At 50.8% G+C, this 19,270-nt stretch overlaps 1 protein-coding gene and 1 pseudogene across 1 annotated transcript in view; one reads left to right on the top strand and one right to left on the bottom strand.

Annotated features, from left to right (window-relative positions):
* Positions 1–13,458, top strand: part of LOC141996971 (cathepsin G-like) — a 97,175-nt gene extending 83,717 nt beyond the window's left edge. Inside the window, exon 5 of the mRNA XM_074969265.1 lies at positions 13,384–13,458. Coding sequence (XP_074825366.1) covers positions 13,384–13,458 — 75 coding nt within the window. The remainder of the gene's footprint in view (positions 1–13,383) is intronic.
* LOC141997630 (mast cell protease 3-like) lies at positions 141–7,774 on the bottom strand (annotated as a pseudogene).
* Positions 13,459–19,270: the final 5,812 nt, after the last annotated feature.

Genomic DNA, 19,270 nt, shown 5'->3' with positions numbered 1-19,270 from the left:
TACGTATGACCTAACATATTAGTTAATCATAACATCACACAATAAATGAACAATCAACTAAAACCATTGGCTACACATCCATCCATCCATCCATCCATCCGCAATACCCAGCCAGCCAGCCAGCCGTGCCGCTGCAATACTCAACTGTCTGTCCAATCACGCGAGAAGAGATGAACGCTCCCATCTATGGCATCAGCTTGTGCAGTTTTCGTGATCCACGGGATGTATTTGGAGACCCTGGTGAAAACCTGGGGTGCTGACCCATCAGGTTTGCCCTGGGAGACAATGCCCTGGGCCTTCCCGTCACAGACCAGGGGGCCTCCGGAGCCGCCTGAGAAGCAAACACCAGGTATGGGTTTACAGGTGTCCAAGCAAAGGGCGGGCTGCATTCTGAATTCATAGTCCTGAAATCCAGCTCTGTACCCCTCTTTCTGGGGTCTCATGGTCAAGTCACTCTTAGGACTTGCATGGAGTTCCCACCCCAAGGTCCAGGGATCCAGCTGGACCATGTCCCTGATTTCTAGAATCTGGCCAGTTCCCGTGTCTGATTTCTAGCATCCATCACAAATTTCTTTAACCTGCTCAATTCCCATCCCTGATTCCAAATCCTGATTTCCAGCATCTGGCTGACTCCTGCCCTTTATTTCTAGGATCTCCTGCTGATTTCTCAGATCCACCCTTGGGTTCTCGATTCAGCAATTCCCTTTTTATTTCCTAGGATCCAGCTGATTCCCAACCCTGATTTCTAGGATCTGTCCCTCACTATTTAGATCCATCCCTGATTTCCACGATGTGGCTGATTCTTGTCCCTGATTTCTAGAACCTGTTGAACATGCAGCTCATTTCCACCCCTCATTTCTATGATCTTGCCAGTTCCTGTCCCAAAATAATTAGGATCCATTCCACATTTAAAAGACCAGCCTAGTTCTTGTCCCTGATTCCTAGCCTCCATCCCTGATTCCTAGGAGCTGGCCAATTTTGGTCCCCAATTTCTGTCCTACAGCCTTTAGTGCTAGGATCTAGTCAGTTCCAGTTCCTGGTTTCTGGCTGGTTCGCCGTGGATCCTGGTTCTCCCAATTCTGCCCAGCCCTGCCAGTGTCCAGTTCTAGCAGCCTCTTGTTCCGGGCGCCGCATGTCCATGTCCCACACTCACCGGGAATGATGCCTTCCTCTTCTGGGGATCCCCCACGCACAGCATCCTGGACAGGGCATGGTGCGGATATGGTTGAGGAAGACACACGCCCTTGCCCATGATCTTCAGTTCCACCTCCTGCAGAGTTGGGGGAGGGCTAGGCATTTTCCTTGGTAGTAGTCAGGCCCCAGCCCGCCACGCTGCACACCCCCCTTGTAATGGGGTGCATGACCAGCCCCTCTTCCCAGGCCTGCTTGCCCTCCCAAATCAGGCTCGGAGAGACTTGGGGGTTGTGCCACACCCGAGTCTTTATTCACCTAGCCTTGTTCCACCACCAGTGCCAAACTATATAGTCTTTACAGGGTCTCCTCTGTTTACAGGCAGAATCAGTCTTCAGCCAGGAGGCTTCCAGCTCCCTCCCTGACTGACCTCTCCCTTGCTGCCTGCCTCCCTCCTGGCTCCTTCCCAGCCTTTATAGCCCTTGGCTTGTCAGGCCGGCAGGTGCTGCCAATCCTCAGGCCGGCATCAGGACTTTTCCATCAGCCCCAAATCTGCTTCCCTTGATTGGAGCTGATGGGGGAGGGGCTAATTAGATGCTCTTGCACCAGCACCCTGCTACACCCCTCCTACACCTGTCACCGGGGCAGGGGGATGGTGCCCACAGTGTGGGTCAGATTGGCCTCGTCCCTCAGCTGTGATGGGGGGGAGAGAGAGAAGGGAAATCAAACTCCTGTTGGAGGATGGGTCCTGTCCTGGGGCATGGGGCCAGATGGGATCAGGTGGGGCATCCCCATGAAACATGTACAACTTTGTGAGTCCATGTGCCCACTGGAATGAGGTGATGGGACAGCGGTGGTACCTGCAGCAATGTGAAGTCACTGGGGGTGGGGGGGATGGGATGGGGTGGTATCTGAAGCAGTGTGAGGTCACTGGGGGTGCAGTGACAGGATGGGGATGGTACCTGCAGCTATATGAGGTCACTGGGGGTGAGGTGATATGATGGAACCTACATCATTGGGACCAGGGTGATGCAAAGCGGGAAGTACCTGCAGCAGCATGAGGTCCTTTTCATCTGTCTCATCATTGAATTCTGGGTGAAGGATTCGGTGATGTACCCAGACCTCCTGCCTCCCCAGTTCATCTATTTCAACACTGTGGGCCCCCAGCAGCACAGTGATGGTGCTGTGAAATACAAGGAGGATGCAGGTGCTGCAGACCAGCCAATACAATAGATTCAATCATGGGTCATTAGAGCCACCCACTTTAACGAGGTTAACAGTCGTGTTGCACCCAGGATCAATGTACAGAAGCCATTAAAATTCAAAATGATCTGGACAAGCTGGAGAAATGTAAGTAAGAAAGAAGTAAATAGGATGAAATTCAGTCAGGACAAATGCAAAGTACTCCCTTTAGGAAGGAACAATCAGTTACACACATAGAAAATGGGCAATGACTGCCTAGGAAGGAGCACTGCGGAAAGGGATCTGGGGGTCATAGTGGACCACAAGCTAAATATGAGTCAACAGTGTAACGCTGTTGCAAAAAAAAGGAAACATCGTTCTGGGCTGTATTAGCAGGAGTGTTGTCAGCAAGACACAAGAAGTAATTCTTCTGCTCTACTCTGCGCTGATTAGGCCTCAACTGGAGTACTGTATCCAGTCCTGGGCGCGACATTTCAGGAAGGATGTGGACAAATTGGAGAAAGTCCAGAGAAGAGCAACAAAAATGATTAAAGGTCTAGAAAACGTGACCTATGAGGGAAAATTGAAAAAACTGGGTTTGTTTAGTCTGGAGAAGAGAAGACTGAGAGAGGACATGATAACAGTTTTCAAGTACCGAAAAGGTTGTTATAAGGAGGAGGGAGAAAAAATATTCTCCTTAACCTCTGAGGATAGGACAAGAAGCAATGGGTTTAAATTGCAGCAAGGGAGGTTTAGGTTGGACATTAGGAAAAACTTCCTAACTGTCGGGGTGGTTAAGCACTGGAATAAATTGCCTAGGGAGGTTGTGGAATCTCCGTCATTGGAGATTTTTAAGAGCAGGTTGGACAAACACCTGTCAGGGATGGTCTAGATAATACTTAGTCCTGCCATCAGTGTAGGGGACAGGACTAGATGACCTCTCAAGGTCCCTTCCAGTTCTATGATGCTATGATTATAAGCTTGTTTAGGTAATGAGGAAGCTGAATCACTAGAACAGTGGTTCCCAAACTGGGATTCGTGAAACATTAGAGGGGGGTCTCAGGAAAAAATTCCCTAATGGCGGACAGACCATCCCTAGGGACTCCGGGCAGCATGGGGTCGGCAGCCTGGAGCTCTGGGGACTTCCAAGAGCTATGCAGGTCAAAGCAAGCACATCCATCACACTGAGGAGATTTAAACTTCAAGACTCCTTATAAGAAATGGAAAGAAAGGTGGATATTTTTTGCTGTTTTTAAAATTAAATAGACTGCAAGTGTTGTTTTTAAAATTATTATGAAGAACAAGTTTAAGCTTTGTTGTAACGTGCGTTGTTTGCCTGGACTGCTCACGGCTCGAATATTTGCATAGGAGGAACTCTTTATTTGAGTTGGCTTCTTAAATACCTTCATGCTGTTTCACATCTGATACTCGTTGATGAAACATAGGAGCCTTGTCTTATAACAGGCTTAATCAAAGTGATACAAGCTACGAAACTGAGATCTTGGAAGAGTGTTGCCATTTTCATAATGTAATAAAACTAACACTGTAATGATAAATAATAATTAATAATAAATAGTGTGTAATAAGCCTGTCATAAAAAACAATTTCCAGGATCACTGTTTTTATAATTTATGCTCAGGTAAGGGAGAAAATCCCTGGAAATATTAATTTTTTCGGAGGGGGGTTCGCAAGACTTGACATTTTAGTGAAAGGAGTTCACGGGTTGTTAAAGTTTGGGAACCACTGCACTAGAATCACCACCCATTACACAGGCCTGGCCTACACTTACAACTTAGCTGTGTTGGCTACAGGTGGGAAAACCCCACATCCCTATCCAACGTAGCGGTGCTGACAACCCCCCAGTGTTGAGGTAGCTCTGTGGATGGAAGAGGGCCACTGTCGAAATAGCTAACATCGTTTGGGGAGGTGGTGTTCTTACACCAGCAGAAAAACCCTGTTGTCAGAGTACGCTGCATCTGCTCTAGGACGCTGGGCTGATACAGGCTGTGTCATGTAGACGTAGACATAGCCACAGGCACATCAGAGGAGTAGAAGCTGAGCCGTATCACCCAAGGGGTTTCCCTGGGGACCAATTTAGCAAACACAGGGGCTGGGGCACTGACTGATGGATCTGTGTGTGTCTGAGGTAAGCAGCAGAAAGAGCAGAGAAGCAGCCAGAGAAGGCACCAGCCACAGCCAAAGAAGCATGGGTAGTGTGACCCTGTGCTTAGCCGGGGGAGAGAGCTTTTGGACTGAGTGCTGGCTGAAGGAGGCTTGGGACTGTGAGTAAGTGAGTCACTTGTTGCTTAATTCCGACTGCATTCAGAAAAACAGGACTTTGGACATTCTTTGTAAAAATAAGGATTTCATGGAAGAATAGATCTAATGCCACCAGCAATTTCTCCTCCTAATGGAAACATCCTGCAAGACCCCACTGACTGCTTAGGCCAAGGGGGGTAACAATACCGTTCCTGGAGCAGCAGATCAGGTTCTCTATTGATGACACCTTCCGTACCCAGCACAACAGTGCCTGAAGCCATTTGTGGCCCAAAATGACAAGAGGCCAGCCCCAGGACAGGGACTGGCTGGTTCGGGGACAGCAGATGGTGCATTTCTTACCCCAGGTTGCAGTTACAAAGAGCCGCTGTCACCACCATGTCCTCCCACATGAGGAGCCCTCTGCAGCCTCTGTTTCTATCTCCTCCTGTCTCTATCTTCACAAAGGCCATGTAGGGTCTGGAGTGACGCCCAGCTTCCAATCCCCCGATGATTTCGCCTGGCAGAGAGATGGGAATGGGTAAAACTCATCTTTGAGACATCACGAGGCTGGAGAGTTTGATCAAGGACCCCTGTCCCATCTCTCCCCTCAACCTCAACTCAGCCCTCTGCTGCTCCGATTGACCCTTCAACCCAGCCAGCCCAGGTTCCCTGCCCCCTCCTCCTTGACCCAGCTAAGGAGGAGATCACTGACGATCCCCTCCCACCCCACTGAGTTTACTGGAGCATCCCACTGAGGTCGGTGGCTGTGGAGCTCTGTTGAAACCCTGCCCCTAGGGCGACCAGAAAGCAAGTGTAAAAAACCAGGACGGGGATGGGGGGTAATAGGAGACTATATAAGAAAAAGGCCCCAAAATCGGGACTGTCCCAATAAAATAGGGACATCTGGTCACCCTACCTGCCCCACATGTCCCAGGTCAGATCTGCCCCTGTGGCCATGGGGGTTTTCATCTTTCCAGACCCACCCTTCCCTTGCAACACCCGCCCCGTTAATCAAGCGCAGTCCCTCTGGCAGAGCCTCCCCAGCAGCCTAGAACTGGCCGGGGCGGGGGACGGGGGCGGGACAGGACAGATCTATGCCAAGCCCTAGAGGTGCCTGTCTCTGCCCAGCTAACAGAACAGCCCCGAAGTTGCTGGGCCCTGCACAGACGGCCAGAGGTGTCAGCTGCGTTCCCAGCGCTCCTGTGCTAGCTAGTGGTGCAGGAAGAGTTGGGAATCTGGGTGGACTCACAAGGGTGCTGCTGCAATCGCCTCCCGGCTCTGTGGTTGACCCCAGCCCTGGAGCACAGTCCTTGAGCTAAAGGGGCGAGGCTGTTAGCTGGCAGCAGTAGGAGGTTGTTACCCTGCATGTGGCTTCCAGGGGATGTCACACGCCCACGATGGGTGGCTGATATTCATGGGTAGGAAGCTTCCCTAACACAGACAGGATCCCCACGGGTCTATGAAAACAGCTTCCCCTGCTCTGCTTCCCACTCCACCGGGCCGGTGGGGTCTGGGAAGACGGTGAGGAGAAGCTGCCTCCTTTCACAGCCCCCCAGCCCAGGATTTCTGTATTGGGGAAGCAGCCCCAGGCCCTTCCACTGAGCCCTGTGCAAAGCTCTGCTCCCTATGCCCCATCCCCACCAGCCTGAGCCCTGGGGGGCAAGAGAACAGCCACGCTGAGCAGGGTTAGCAGCAGCACCCTCTGCACCAGATCAGGGAAGAAAGTGCTTCTCACACAGCTGGGAGACACGGCTGAGAGGGAGAACAGAAAACCTCAGTGTCAAACTCGCTGCCACATGGCTCTCTGGAGACCGCCCTGCATGGACTGGGGGGAGGGTCAGGCCCAGCTGAGTCTGCACAGCTGGGCATCACCTGGGGATGCTCAACACCTGGCAATGTGTGACTCACGCTGGGCCGGCACATTTCTCCAACAGCTCTGCTCTACTTCGAGCCGGGATGAACTCAGGGACATCCCAGGGCTGGGGCTACACAGGGGTCAAAAGGATCGAGCACTGTGGCCCCTTCTGGGCTTGGAATGGACAAATATGTACAAGAAACATGGCTCTCTTATTGCAGTGGGTCAGGGTGGAGGGACCGAGGGAATCTGAGGGCAGCTCTGGGAATTTCTCTCGTGCCTCTGACTCAGACAAATCTGGCCTTTGGCCAGACAGGGATCAGCAACATGGCATCTCCCAGTCCTGGGGAGCGCTGGCCAGCACTGCCCCTGTTACCAGACAGAGAGAGCCAAACAGTGGGGAGTGTGGTCACACAGAGATCAATTCTGTCTGTATCTGCTTCAGAGCCACCGGATTTGGGGGTGGACGCAATTCCAGCCCTGCAGATGTTATATCCCCACAGCCTGTAACCAGAGACCTGTCCTGTCCTGGAGGACCCAGCACCTGCCCCAGATGACACGGGTCAGGAGGGAATTCAGTGCTGCCGACGTTTGTATCAGGTCTGTACTGATTCCAGAGGACACAAGATGGGAGTTGACATTATCAAACCGTATGATGCAGGGCCTAGGGGGCCGCAGGCCCCGGGCATGCCTGACTGAGCTGCTGTGAGTTGTGGGGAAGCAGTGTGGTCTAGTAGCCAGACCCCAGGCCTGTGCCTCAGGAGGCCAGGGTTCTGTTCCCAGCTCTGCTGCTGGGTGACCTTCGGTATGTCCCGGCCCCCCTCTGTGCCTCAGTTTACCCTGCTCCTCCCCCTCCCTGAACAGGTGTTTTGCTGGGGGTGGGAGGCCCTGGGAGGGAGGGGGAGTAATTGGTCAACGGAGCTGCTGGTGGGCGAGAGATGCTGGGGAGAGGGGGAAGAGGAGGAGCTGGGCTGCTGGAGGGTGCTGAGCACCCAGTAATTTTGCCCCATGGGTACTCCAGCCCTGGAGCTCCCATGGAGTCAATGCCTATGAGCCAATGCACGGATAGGAAAAAGCAGTTTAACATTTTGTTGAACTGATTCCTAACTATGAAATATTCGGATTTGCATGGCACTGCCACGGTATGAAATATTTCATTTCAATTTTCCCCATGCAAAAATAGAAAATTGTCTGTAAAATCAAAATTTCGTTGATCCAGAGGATACATTTGGTGATTCTCGTGTATATGCTGGGGCGGCGCATGTCCAGATATCCATTGGAGACAATGCCCTGGACCACCCTGTCACACACCAGGGGCCCGCCTGATTCGCGGAAGGAGAAGAACATCAGTGACTGTCATTTCCCAGCCCAGCCTGTCCAAGAGAGTTCTCAGACTGTGTGACAGTTGCTTTCTGCCTCTGAAGACCAAGCCCTTTCCGCCGTACAGAACCGGCCTGGAAATGGGTGGGCAGAGAGTGAAATCTAGAGCTGGGCAGAATGATGTACCCGTGGAAAAGGCAGTTTATTCAAAACTGAATTTTTTCACAGAAAATTTTGATTTTACAGACAATTTTCTATTTTTGCATCACCTCTGACTGGGTCCTGATAGAAGTTTCTGGAACAGAGCTAGGCCTCATGGCTTGTTTAGCCTGGCTGCGGGTGACCATTCCCACCCTCTTGGCCCGCTTCACACGATTGGCCAAGTCTTCCCCCAACAGCATGGGGATGGGATAATCATCATAGACTGCAAAAGTCCACGTTCCTGACCAGCCCTGGTACTGGACAGGCAGCTTGGCTGTAGGCAAATTGAAAGAGTTGGATTTGAAGGTTGAATCGTCACTTGGATCTCTGGGTTGATTCAATTGGGGTCCACTAAGGAAGCATGGATAGCTGACACTTGTGCTCCGGTGTCCCTCCACGCGGTGACCTTCTTCCCGCCCACACTCACAGTTTCCCTCCGCTCCAAGGGTATCTGGGAGGCACCTGGGCCTGCGGATCTTTGGTGTGATTCCGGTGCAATGAACGGTAATCTGTTGGGGTTCTTGGGGCAGTTGTCCTTTACACGCCCCAGCTCGTTACATTTAAAACATCGTCCAGCTGACGGGTCACTGGGGCGAGGTGGGTTGCTGGAGAACAGGGTGATGGGACGATAAGGTGACTGGAGGGTTCTTTGGGAGGTAGGTGGGGCCTTGGGCGGCCACCGGTAATAGGGTGTGGTCTGGGGTTGTCCCTTCTGGTCTCCGCTCCAACTGCGACCAGTTTTTTTTCTTCTCTGCCACCTCCACCCCTCTGGCTCCAATCTCTCCTGCCTCGATTACAGTTTTGGGTTCCCATCTAGGATGTATCTTTCTATTTCCTCAGGAACACCCTCTAAGAATTGTTCCATTTGCATTAGGAAGGGCAAACTTACTGGAGATTCAACACTTGCTCCTGATATCCAGGTATCCCAATGTTTCACAATGTGGTAGGCATGTCGGGTAAATGACACGTCTGGTTTCCACCTTAGGGCTCTGAACCTCCGATGAGAATGCTCGGGTGTTATCCCCATTCTGACTCTCACCTTGGATTTAAACAGTTCATACTTGTTCATGTGTTCTTTAGGCATTTCAGCCGCCACCTCAGCTCAGGGTCCACTGAGCTGCGGCCTCAGCTCTACCATGTATTGGTCGGTAGAGATGCTGTACCCAAGGCAGGCCCTTTCGAAGTTTTCTAAGAAGGCCTCCGTATCATCGCCTGCCTTGTAGGTGGGGAACTTTCTGGGATGGGAAGTGGTACCTGGAGAAGGATTGCTAGGGTTTGTTGGTATATTCTGCTGAGCCTTTATCTTCTCCATCTCCTCCACATGCTTCCTCTCTTTTTCCTTCTCCTCCAGTTCTTTGGCCCTTGCCTCCATTTCCCTCCTGTGGGCAGCCTCCTGTACCTCCTTCTCCAGCCACATGAGTTCTATCTGTCTTTCATGTTCCTTTTGTTTTTCCTCAGCCTGAAATCTGGCTAATTCCAGCTTTTGTTGAGCCGTGGATCCTGTCATCCTAACCTCTCTGTTTTTAACTAACTTTACACCCGAGGTTTAGAAATAAACAAACAAAACTTGGCTGTAAAATTTTGCTGTGCTGGAATAGGATACCTATTCTCTGATAGTGATTGTCAGCCTACAGAAAAAGACAATTCCCTTTGTCTCTGCTCTGGCCCCAAAATCAAAGCAAAAAACCTCCAACTACTTGGAAACCTGCTTACCAGCAGCCCAAAGGAAAAAAAAAAATCCTTTCAAACCTGTGATCCTTGTAAAAAAAAAATCAAAATCCTAAAAAAAAAAACAACCCTGCCACTTTTGTCTCCAGGCAAATGGGTAGAACACCCCCCCTATTTACTTTTAGGGGGAAAAAAACCCTCTGGTTTGTGAAGACTGTGAATTTCCCTGCAGGAGTTAATTACTCTGCCTCCAGGCAAAGAAAACCTGCAATTCACAAAGATAATCCCCTTTTGTCTCTGCTCTGACCCCAAAGCAGAGAAAAAAACTAGCTGCTTTCAGTTGGACCTCCTTTCCAGCAGCCCCAAAGGAAAAAAAAAATTCTTTTTAAAATCTGTTTTTCTGGTTCAAAAAATCTCAAATTGATCTCAAAAGGATTTCAGGTTAATCCCACCACTCTGCCACCATGTCAAGGTTCCTCCCCCACTCTGAACTCTAGGGTACAGATGTGGGGACCTGCATGAAAACCTCCTAAGCTTACTTTTACCAGCTTAGGTTAAAACTTCCCCAAGGTACAAATTAATTTTACCCTTTGCCTTTGGAATTTCCACTGCGACCACCAAACTCTAACTGTGTTTACTGGGAAACGTAGTTTGGACATGTCTTTCCCCCCAAAATCCTCCCAACCCTTGCACCCCACTTCCTGGGGAAGGTTTGGTAAAAATCCTCACCAATTTTCATAGGTGACCACAGACCCAAACCCTTGGATCTTAGAACAATGAAAAAGCATTCAGTTTTCTTACAAGAACACTTTTAATAGAAGTAAAGGAATCACCTCTGTAAAATCAGGATGGTAGATACCTTACAGGGTACTTAGATTCAAAACATAGAGAATCCCTCTAGGCAAAACCTTAAGTTACAAAAAAGACACACAGACAGGGATAGTCATTCTATTCAGCACAGTTCTTTTCGCAGCCATTTAAAGAAATCATAATCAAAGACATACCTAGCTAGATTACTTACTAAAAGTTCTAAGACTCCATTCCTGTTCTGTCCCCAGCAAAAGCAGCATACAGACAGTCCCAGACCCTTTGTTTTTCTCCCTCCTCCCAGCTTGTGAAAGTATCTTGTCTCCTCATTGGTCATTTTGGTCAGGTGCCAACGAGGTTACCTTTAGCTTCTTAACCCTTTACAGGTGAGAGGATTTTTCCTCTGTCCAGGAGGGATTTCAAAGGGGTTTACCCTTCCCTTTATATTTATGACAGGGGGAAATGGGAACATGGAATGTGGGTAAGGAAATTGGAATCATGTTTTGCTAAAGGGGGAAATGGGAACAGGGAATGGGGGTGGGGGGGGAAATTGGAATCATGTTTGGCTAAGGGCAGGAATGGGAACAGGGACACAGGTGTAAGGCTCTGTGGAGTCAGAGCTGGGAAGGGGGACACTAAGGAAGGAAACTGGAATCATGCTTGCTGGAAGTTCACCTCAATAAACATCGAATTGTTTGCACCTTTGGACTTCGGGTATTGTTGCTCTCTGTTCATGCGAGAAGGACCAGGGAAGTAAGTGGGTGAAGGAATAAGCCCCCTAACAAGTAAGACCTCCAGATATGCCCAGCTGCCCAAACATGTGCTAGCACCTACAGCAGCCCTGGATCCTGCTAGACACGTCCCCACCAAGATCTTCTCCATCCAGTGATGCACCATCCAGCCAGCTGTGCACAGAGCCAGCCATGCAGTATCCAGCCAGCTTTTCAGGACAACCAGCTGCTAGGTACTCATCCTGCATTTGGATGACTGTGTGGGTGACCCTGAAGTTTCCTCTCTTCCCCCACCCCCGCAAGTAGATACACCTTGCCTGTCCTGACATTAAACATGCAGACACAAATCTTGCTCCTGCTCCCCATAGCCTTTCTCTTGCTCCCGTTTCTTAGGCCGGTGAGTAAGGCTGGGATCGGGATCCCCTGGGTCTTTGAGGTAAATGGATGAGTCTCAGGGATGGGGACTCAGTGGGTGGTAACTAGGGGCCTTTGACAGTCTGTACCCCTATGTTCACACCTTTTACAGGTCTATGACAAATTTCATACAAAGTACACCGTGAAAGCTCATAATATGCTGATCATATGGTCCTGGTGAAATATGTGTGGCGTGTGTGATCAGATGTTTGGCTGTGTGTGTCTGTTCTGTGTGCTGTCCCAGCTCTGCACAGACAGCTGACACATCAGACCTCAATCGAACTGCCCAATAACCACAGACTTGTAAGTAGCTAAGGAACTTGGTTAGGTTCATTGTCAACGAAGCAAGGTCCTAATGCCCTGGCTCGGTGGTTACAGCTACACTGACACATGTATGCCTGTTACCATGGACCAGCTTAGTGAACGATGGGACTTTCCGTTCACCCCTAGGCCAAACAGAGACGCTCCCTTTGGGACTTCATTTTATACACCACTGCAAACAAGCTACATATTGCCTGACTGGCATGGTTAGTGACTGCCCTCTGATGTGGTCTGTTACAGCCCATTCCTTACCTTGTACTCATTGGTTTGATCAAAACATCTCTATCCATCACACTCTCATCCTGACCTTGTCTCTCGGAAGTGTCAGTTTGCTCTCATTATCTTCGGGGTGTGTTTGTACCGTACTTGGTATCGGGGTGTTCTAGTGCCACCTCTCTGGAACGGGTGTGCGGGAGTGCTCTGTGCCTAGCACGTCTCAGGAATGTGCGTTTCTGCAATGTCAGCCCTGTTCTCGCCAGGTTCTGTGTGCTTGCAGGCAGGCAGAGCCTGCCTTCTGCTCACTTTGCAAACTTTGCTTTATGTCAGCCAGGCTTGACCACTACTTTAATTCAGGCCTCAGGCCTCACACCAGGCCTCTGATACAAGGGCTTATGTCTCAGGCTCTCTTCCCACGACATCCCCCCCAATTTTTTGACCTTTTCATGGGGAAGATATTTATCCACAAGTCCTCCTTTTCTTTTTACTTATATTAAAAAGGCATAAAATTGACTTTTGTTGCAACAAAATAAAAATCAAAGCAGGACAACATAAATGACGTATTTCAGAGTAGCAGCCGTGTTAGTCTGTATTCGCAAAAAGAAAAGGAGGACTTGTGGCACCTTAGAGACTAACCAATTTATTTGAGCATAAGCTTTCATTCTGGGAGACTAACCAATTTATTTGAGCATAAGCTTTCATTCTGGGAGACTAACCAATTTATTTGAGCATAAGCTTTCATTATGGGAGACTAACCAATTTATTTGAGCATAAGCTTTCATTATGGGAGACTAACCAATTTATTTGAGCATAAGCTTTCATTCTGGGAGATGAAGTCCTCCACGGAGCCAAGCCCTTAGGAGAGAATGCAGACCTGAACTACAACACCCATAAGCCAATGCATGAGTAGGAAAAAGCAGTTTAACATTTTGTTGAACTGATGACTAACTATGGAATATTCTGATTTGGGTGGAACTGGCTCAAAATGAAATGTTAAATTTCAATTTTCCTGATGCAAAAATGGAAAATTCTCAGGAATATCAAAGTATTTGTACGGAAAATTTCAGTGTTGTGGAAACTGCCTTTTCCACAGGTACATCATCCTGCCCAGCTCTAGATTTCTCTCTCTGCCCACCCATTTTCAGGCTGGTTCTGTTTGGCGGCAAGGGCTGGGCCTTTAGCTGTAGAGAGCACTTGTCCCACATGCAATCTGAAATCTTCGGAGGACAGGCCGGGCTGGGAAATGTCAGTCACTGATATTATTCTCCTTATTGGCAGGGCGATTCCAGTGGGCCCCTGGTGTGCGACGGGGTGGTCCAGGACATCATCTCCAATGGAGATCCAGATGGGTGACCCCCCAGTGTATACACAAGAATGTCCAAATTCAACTCCTGGATCAACAAAACTCTGCAGAAGCTGAGTTAAAGGAGACGCCCCCCTTTAAAGGGCCAGATTGGCCAAACTGGGCTCCATGCCTGTGTGGAACTCCTGATATGGTTTACATTAGAGTATTTTTTTCTACTGATAGAGAAATGCTACGGATGGCTCAGTCCTGAAATCCTTTTGAGGGTAGAAATGTCCTTTTGATGTTTGAAATTTTGTAGTATTTTATTGTCACCCCAAGCGGCTAGTCAACATTTGGGGCCCTGCGGGTGTTCTGGTTGGGAGCAGAAATTGATGATAGGGTCTGGTATTTACTCTGACGCAATATGGTTTATTTACAAGGAATATCCAAAGTCAGAATCAAACAGCAGTGGACAACTCCTCTGTTCACTGTTCCCGTCCTGCCTCTCCTGCCAAGACTTTTTGCCAAAAAGGGTTCCTCTCTTAGCTGTCTCTCAGGGTCATATTCCTGTACTTACAGGTTGTGCCTGCCTGGCTTTTTAATTTGCATCTGCCTCGCTTCTGTCCCCGGGTCTCTCTGTTTGTGTTGTGACTTTTCTGATCCAAATGCCCCATTACCCCAGAACAATGTTCGGTGACAATCTTTTCTCCTGAGTCATCAGAATTCCCCCCTGTGTACGGGGTTTTACATCAACCTAGGGGATTCTTCAGCAAGGATAGAATTTTCTCAGCTGAATTCTATAAGCCCGCTACAGATGTTGATTATTTTTATATCTAATCTATTTGGAAGATATAGAAAATGGACACTTGTTTGTAAAACCGATGGCACTTGAGGGGAAAAAATCCATTTTAAAAAATTAAAACAGTCTTGTTTGAACAATTCACTCTACCTTTTCCATCACTGGCCTGTTGATTGGACATCACAGTGGGGGCAGTGGGCAGGATGCAGGGAAGCTGGGTTGAGCCACAAACAAAATTAGAGCTAAATGAGACCATCTAGGCCTGGATCCTCAGAGGTGTTTGGGTGCCTAACGCCCATTGAAATCAGCAGGAGCCTGAATACCTGTGAGGATCTGGGCCCCTAGCTCTTCCCTCTGGGAGATCTCAAAGTGCTTTACAAAGGGTGGTCAAAATAATTTTCCCCAGCTGGCTAAACTGAGGAAAGATAGGGGCTGTGACTTGCCGAAGGTCACCCAGCAGCAGAAATGGGAACAGAACCCTGTCGTCCTGAGGCGCAAGCCTGGGGTCTGGCTACTAGACCACACTGCTTCCCCACAACTCCCAGCAGCTCCGTCAGGCAGTCCCAGGCACCACGGCCCCCCAGCCCCTGCACCACGCAGCTTGATCATTTCAGTTCCCGTCTTGTATCCTCTGGAATCAGTACAGGCCTGATACAAATGTCTCCAGTGCTGAATTCCCTCCTGACCTGTGTTGTCTGGGGCAGGTGCTGGGTCCACCAGGGCAGGGCAGGTCTCTGGTTACAGGCTGTGGGGCTGCAACACCTATAGGGCTAGAATTACATCCACCCTAAGTCGAGGGCTGTGGAGCGGATACAGACAGAATCGATCTGTGTGTCTCCATACTCCCCTCCATCTGGCTCGCTCTGTCTGGTAACAGGGGCTGTGCTGACCAGCGCTCCCCAGGACCAGGTGGTGCTGTACTGCTGATCCCTGTCTGGCTAGAGGTCAGATTTGTCTGATCCAGAGGCATGAGAGAGATACCCAGAGTTGCGCTCCAACACCCTGGGTGTCGCCCCTCCCATTACAAGTCCAGAAGGGGCCACAGAGCTCGTCCCATCTGACCCCTGGGTAGCCCCAGTCCTAGGATGGCCCTGAGCTAATCCCAGCTCAAACTAGAGTAGGGCTGTTAGAGAAACATCCCGGCTTGAGTCACACATTGCCAGGGATGGAGAATCCAGCCCAGCCCTTGATAGCAATGTCTCCAAGCCCGACACTGGCCCAGCCACCGAAGGGATTTGAATGAGAAATTCCCAGAAAACGTCATTCAGATCCCCTGGGCTGGGCGCTCTGGCCCCCACTGTATGGGGGCAGGGGGAAGAGGAGATGGTGTAATGGTCCCCTCTGGCCATCACCTCTCCGGCTCTACAAACAGCTCAGCATCGACATGATAGAAACCTTCCCACCTTCACGGTGTTTCCGTCTCTGTATTCAGGGCAATTCCTGTTCAACAGAGGACACAACTGGCAAGCCTCAGGGCTGTGCGGTCTGCAGGTGGTTATCACTGTGTTCCCAGGACAAAGCTGAGATGCCCCAAAGCCATTGGGTTTTGGGGCATCAGTGTGTGCCCAGGACACAGATGGGGAATTGTGGGGCCTGGGGGCAGGGAGCTAAAGTGGGAGGAAGAGAGGAGGGGGTTGATGCTACCATAATAAATCCCCTGAGAGGGAATTGACACAAAGAAACTCAATCAGGCTGATGTGAACAGTCACCTTAAGAAAGAGATCTTGGAGTCATTGTGGATAACTCTCTGAAAACATCCACTCAATGTACAATGGCAATCAAAAAAGCTAACAGAGTACTGGAAATAATTAGGAAAGGGATAGATATTAAGACCCATGTCCCTCCCGCCAGCTCACATCCCCTCTGCAGAGGAGGGAGGCTGTTAAGAAGGATCCAGGGGCCCACCAGAAGCTGAGCTGCATCTTGATAAAACCGCGGCTCCCACCACAGTAGCACCCAGCCGGGGCGAGAGCTCAGACGCTGTTATTAGCTGCTGAGCCCCCTCCCCCAGCTCTTCTTAGTGGCTGAGCCACTTCCCCCGGCTCAACAGGGCTGCAGGGCACTGCCCAGGGTGAGCAGAGTACTGCGATGCCCATGGCCCCACCAGAATGAACTCAACGGCTGAGGGGCTGTAGAGGGTGACTCCCCCTTTTCGCCTCCCCCCACAGCTGGTGTGATAGGGAGTTTAAGCACTGAGATGGCAAGACTCCCACTCAAGGTGCTTATCACATGACCCTGAGGTTTCCTGCCTTTCATCCAATCAGCCGGATAACACACCTCCCATGCAGATGCCCCCACGACTTGACAGTGCTGCTCCTACTTCTGCTCCCTGGGGCTCAGGCTGGTGAGCAGGGGGTGTCATAAATATAAAGGGAAGGGTAAACACCTTTAAAATCGCTCCTGGCCAGGGGAAAAATCCTCTCACCTGTAAAGGGTTAAGAAGCTAAAGGTAACCTCGCTGGCACCTGACCACAATGACCAATGAGGAGACAAGATACTTTCAAAAGCTGGGAGGAAGGAGAAAAACAAAGGGTCTGGGTCTGTCTGTGTGATGCTTTTGCCGGGGACAGAACAGGAATGGAGTCTTAGAACTTAGTAAGTCATCTAGCTAGAGATGTGTTAGATTCTGTTTGTTTAAATGGCTGAGAAAATAAGCTGTGCTGAATAGAATGCATATTTCTGTCTGTGTGTCTTTTTGTAACTTAAGGTTTTGCCTAGAGGGATTCTCTATGTTTTGAATCTAATTACCCTGTAAGGTATTCACCATCCTGATTATACAGAGGTGATTCTTTTTTACTGTTTCTTCTATTAAAATTCTTCTTTTCAAGACATGAATGCTTTTTTCATTGTTCTTAAGATCCAAGGGTTTCCAAACAACACTTTCCTAATAAAATAAACCCGGATAAGCGTTTGGTGGTGGCAGTAGAAATCCAAGGGCAAAAGGTAAAATAGTTTGTACCTTGGGAAGTTTTAACCTAAGCTGGTAAAAGTAAGCTTAGGAGGTTTTCATGCAGGTCCCCACATCTGTACCCTAGAGTTCAGAGTGGGGAAGGAACCTTGACATGGGGCATCAGGGCTCCAGACATGCCACCTCCTCCAAGGTGTACAGGCAGGGCCTGATTAACTCTTCTGTGGGCCCAGGGCAATTAGATTTTGTGGGGCCCCTGTATACAAGTACTTTTCCTAATTTAAAACAAAATGATCACATGGGGGGGGGCAGAGGCTCGGTGCTTCCCTTAAGCTCTGGGGTGGAGCAAAAAATGAGGGGTTCAGAGTGCAGGAGGGGGCTCCAGGCTGGGGCAGAGGATTGGGGTGCAGGAGAGTGTGAGGGCTCCGACTGGGGGTGCGGGCTCTGGGATGGGCCTGGGGATGAGGGATTTGGGGTGCAGGAGGGGGCTCCAGGCTGGGGGGTAAAGGGGTTTGGAGTGTGGGAGCGGGCTCACGGCAGGAGGTTGTGGTGGGGGTGTGGGGTCTGGGTGGGAGTTACGATGCAGGAGGGGGCTCAGGGCTATGGTGAAGGGTTTGGGTGGGAGTTATGGTGCAGGAGTGGGCTCAGGGCTATGGTGTGGGGTTTGGGTGGGAGTTACGATGCAGGAGGGGGCTCAGGGCTATGGTGTGGGGTCTGGGCAGCAGTTACGGTGCAGGAGGGGGCTCAGGGTTATGGTGCGGGGTTTGGGTGGGAGTTACGATGCAGGAGGGGGCTCAGGGCGATGGTGCGGGGTTTGGGTGGGAGTTAGGGTGTGGGAGAGGGCTCAGGGCTACAACACAGGGTTGGGGTCTGGGGTCCTTACCTGGGGCAGCTCCCATTAGGTGGCACAGCAGGGCTCCTTGCCTGCCGTGGTCTGCGACACTACCGGAAGCTACTGGCGTGTCCCTGGCTGAGGCCCAGTGGGGGTGCAGGAGGCTCTGAGCACTGTCCTTGCCTGCAGGCACCTACCCCACAGCTCCCATTGGCTGGGAATCAGAGCCAATGGGAGCTGCGGGGGCAGCGCCTGCAGGAAAGGGCAGCGTGTGGACGGAGCTTCCCTGATGGAAGCGAGCTGGCACTCTCAGCTCCAGCCCAGCGGGAGCAAGGGCAGCGCATGGAGCTGTCTCCCCTTCCCCTGCCAGGCAGGGCCTGATAACGCAGCAGGGGCTTTAGTGGCTGCAGCCCAGGGCCCAGGGCTAAGGGGAAGCCTTGCAAAAAGAACTGGACGTTTGGCAGCCTGGAGATATTTTTACGGGAGCCCCCTTAGCCCAGGGCCCTGGGCAGCAGCACCTAAAGTCCCTGTGTTAATCTGGCTCTGGGTACAGGGCCCCAGATGTACAGGGCCACAGATGTACACAGCCCCCAGGGATGCAGGGTCCTGGATGTTTCCAGCCCAGATGTGCACAGCCCCGGCCAGATGCTTTACGCTCGCTCTGCAGGGCAGCTGCTGATTGACTTACCCAACATGTGAACTCCTCAGGGGGCTGTGGTTTGCCCTGAGTCAAGCATCACCTGTGGGGGCAGCCCCTCCCTTTCCTTCTCCCCCAGCCAGGTCTATAACTGACCCTAGAGGCAGATGCGTCGCCCCCTTCCCCGGACTCCCTCTGACAGTGCTGCTGCTGCCCCGTTCCCCATGGTCTTTCCCTTCCCCCCTGGGGCTGAGGCCGGTGAGTACACGGGGAATAGGATCCCCAGCCTCATAGGTGCTGGTGCTATGGGAGCTGTCTACAAAGCCTGTCTCCTCCCCAGAGCCAGCTGCTTCCCCCAGAGCCATTGGTGTGTCCCATGCACCCAGCTGGGGTGCTGGGGGATCTGGGGAGGTGGGGGGCTGGTGTGTGCCCAGGACACAACTGGAGAGCCCCATAAGGTCTCAGAGTAGCATCAGTATGTGAACAGCCAGTGCCAGGACAGGAAAGGCAGATCTGTACAGCCTTTGTGATTAGAGCAGAGGGGGACTCCTGGGTTCATTTTGCAGATCCACCGCGCACGACGGCAGAGATTTGGAGTGAGGCACTTTTTCTCTTTGTGCCTGGACTTCCCAGTCTGTGAAATGGGGATAAGGCTGCTTCCTTTAAATGTCCTGGAGCAGGGATTCTGTGCAGCACCTGGTACG

The sequence above is a fragment of the Natator depressus genome, chromosome 13 (genome assembly GCF_965152275.1).
Source record: "Natator depressus isolate rNatDep1 chromosome 13, rNatDep2.hap1, whole genome shotgun sequence".
NCBI classification, from domain to species: Eukaryota; Metazoa; Chordata; order Testudines; family Cheloniidae; genus Natator; species Natator depressus.
The sequence above is the reverse complement of the archived record's forward strand: the minus strand, read 5'-3'. Positions and strand labels throughout refer to the sequence as shown.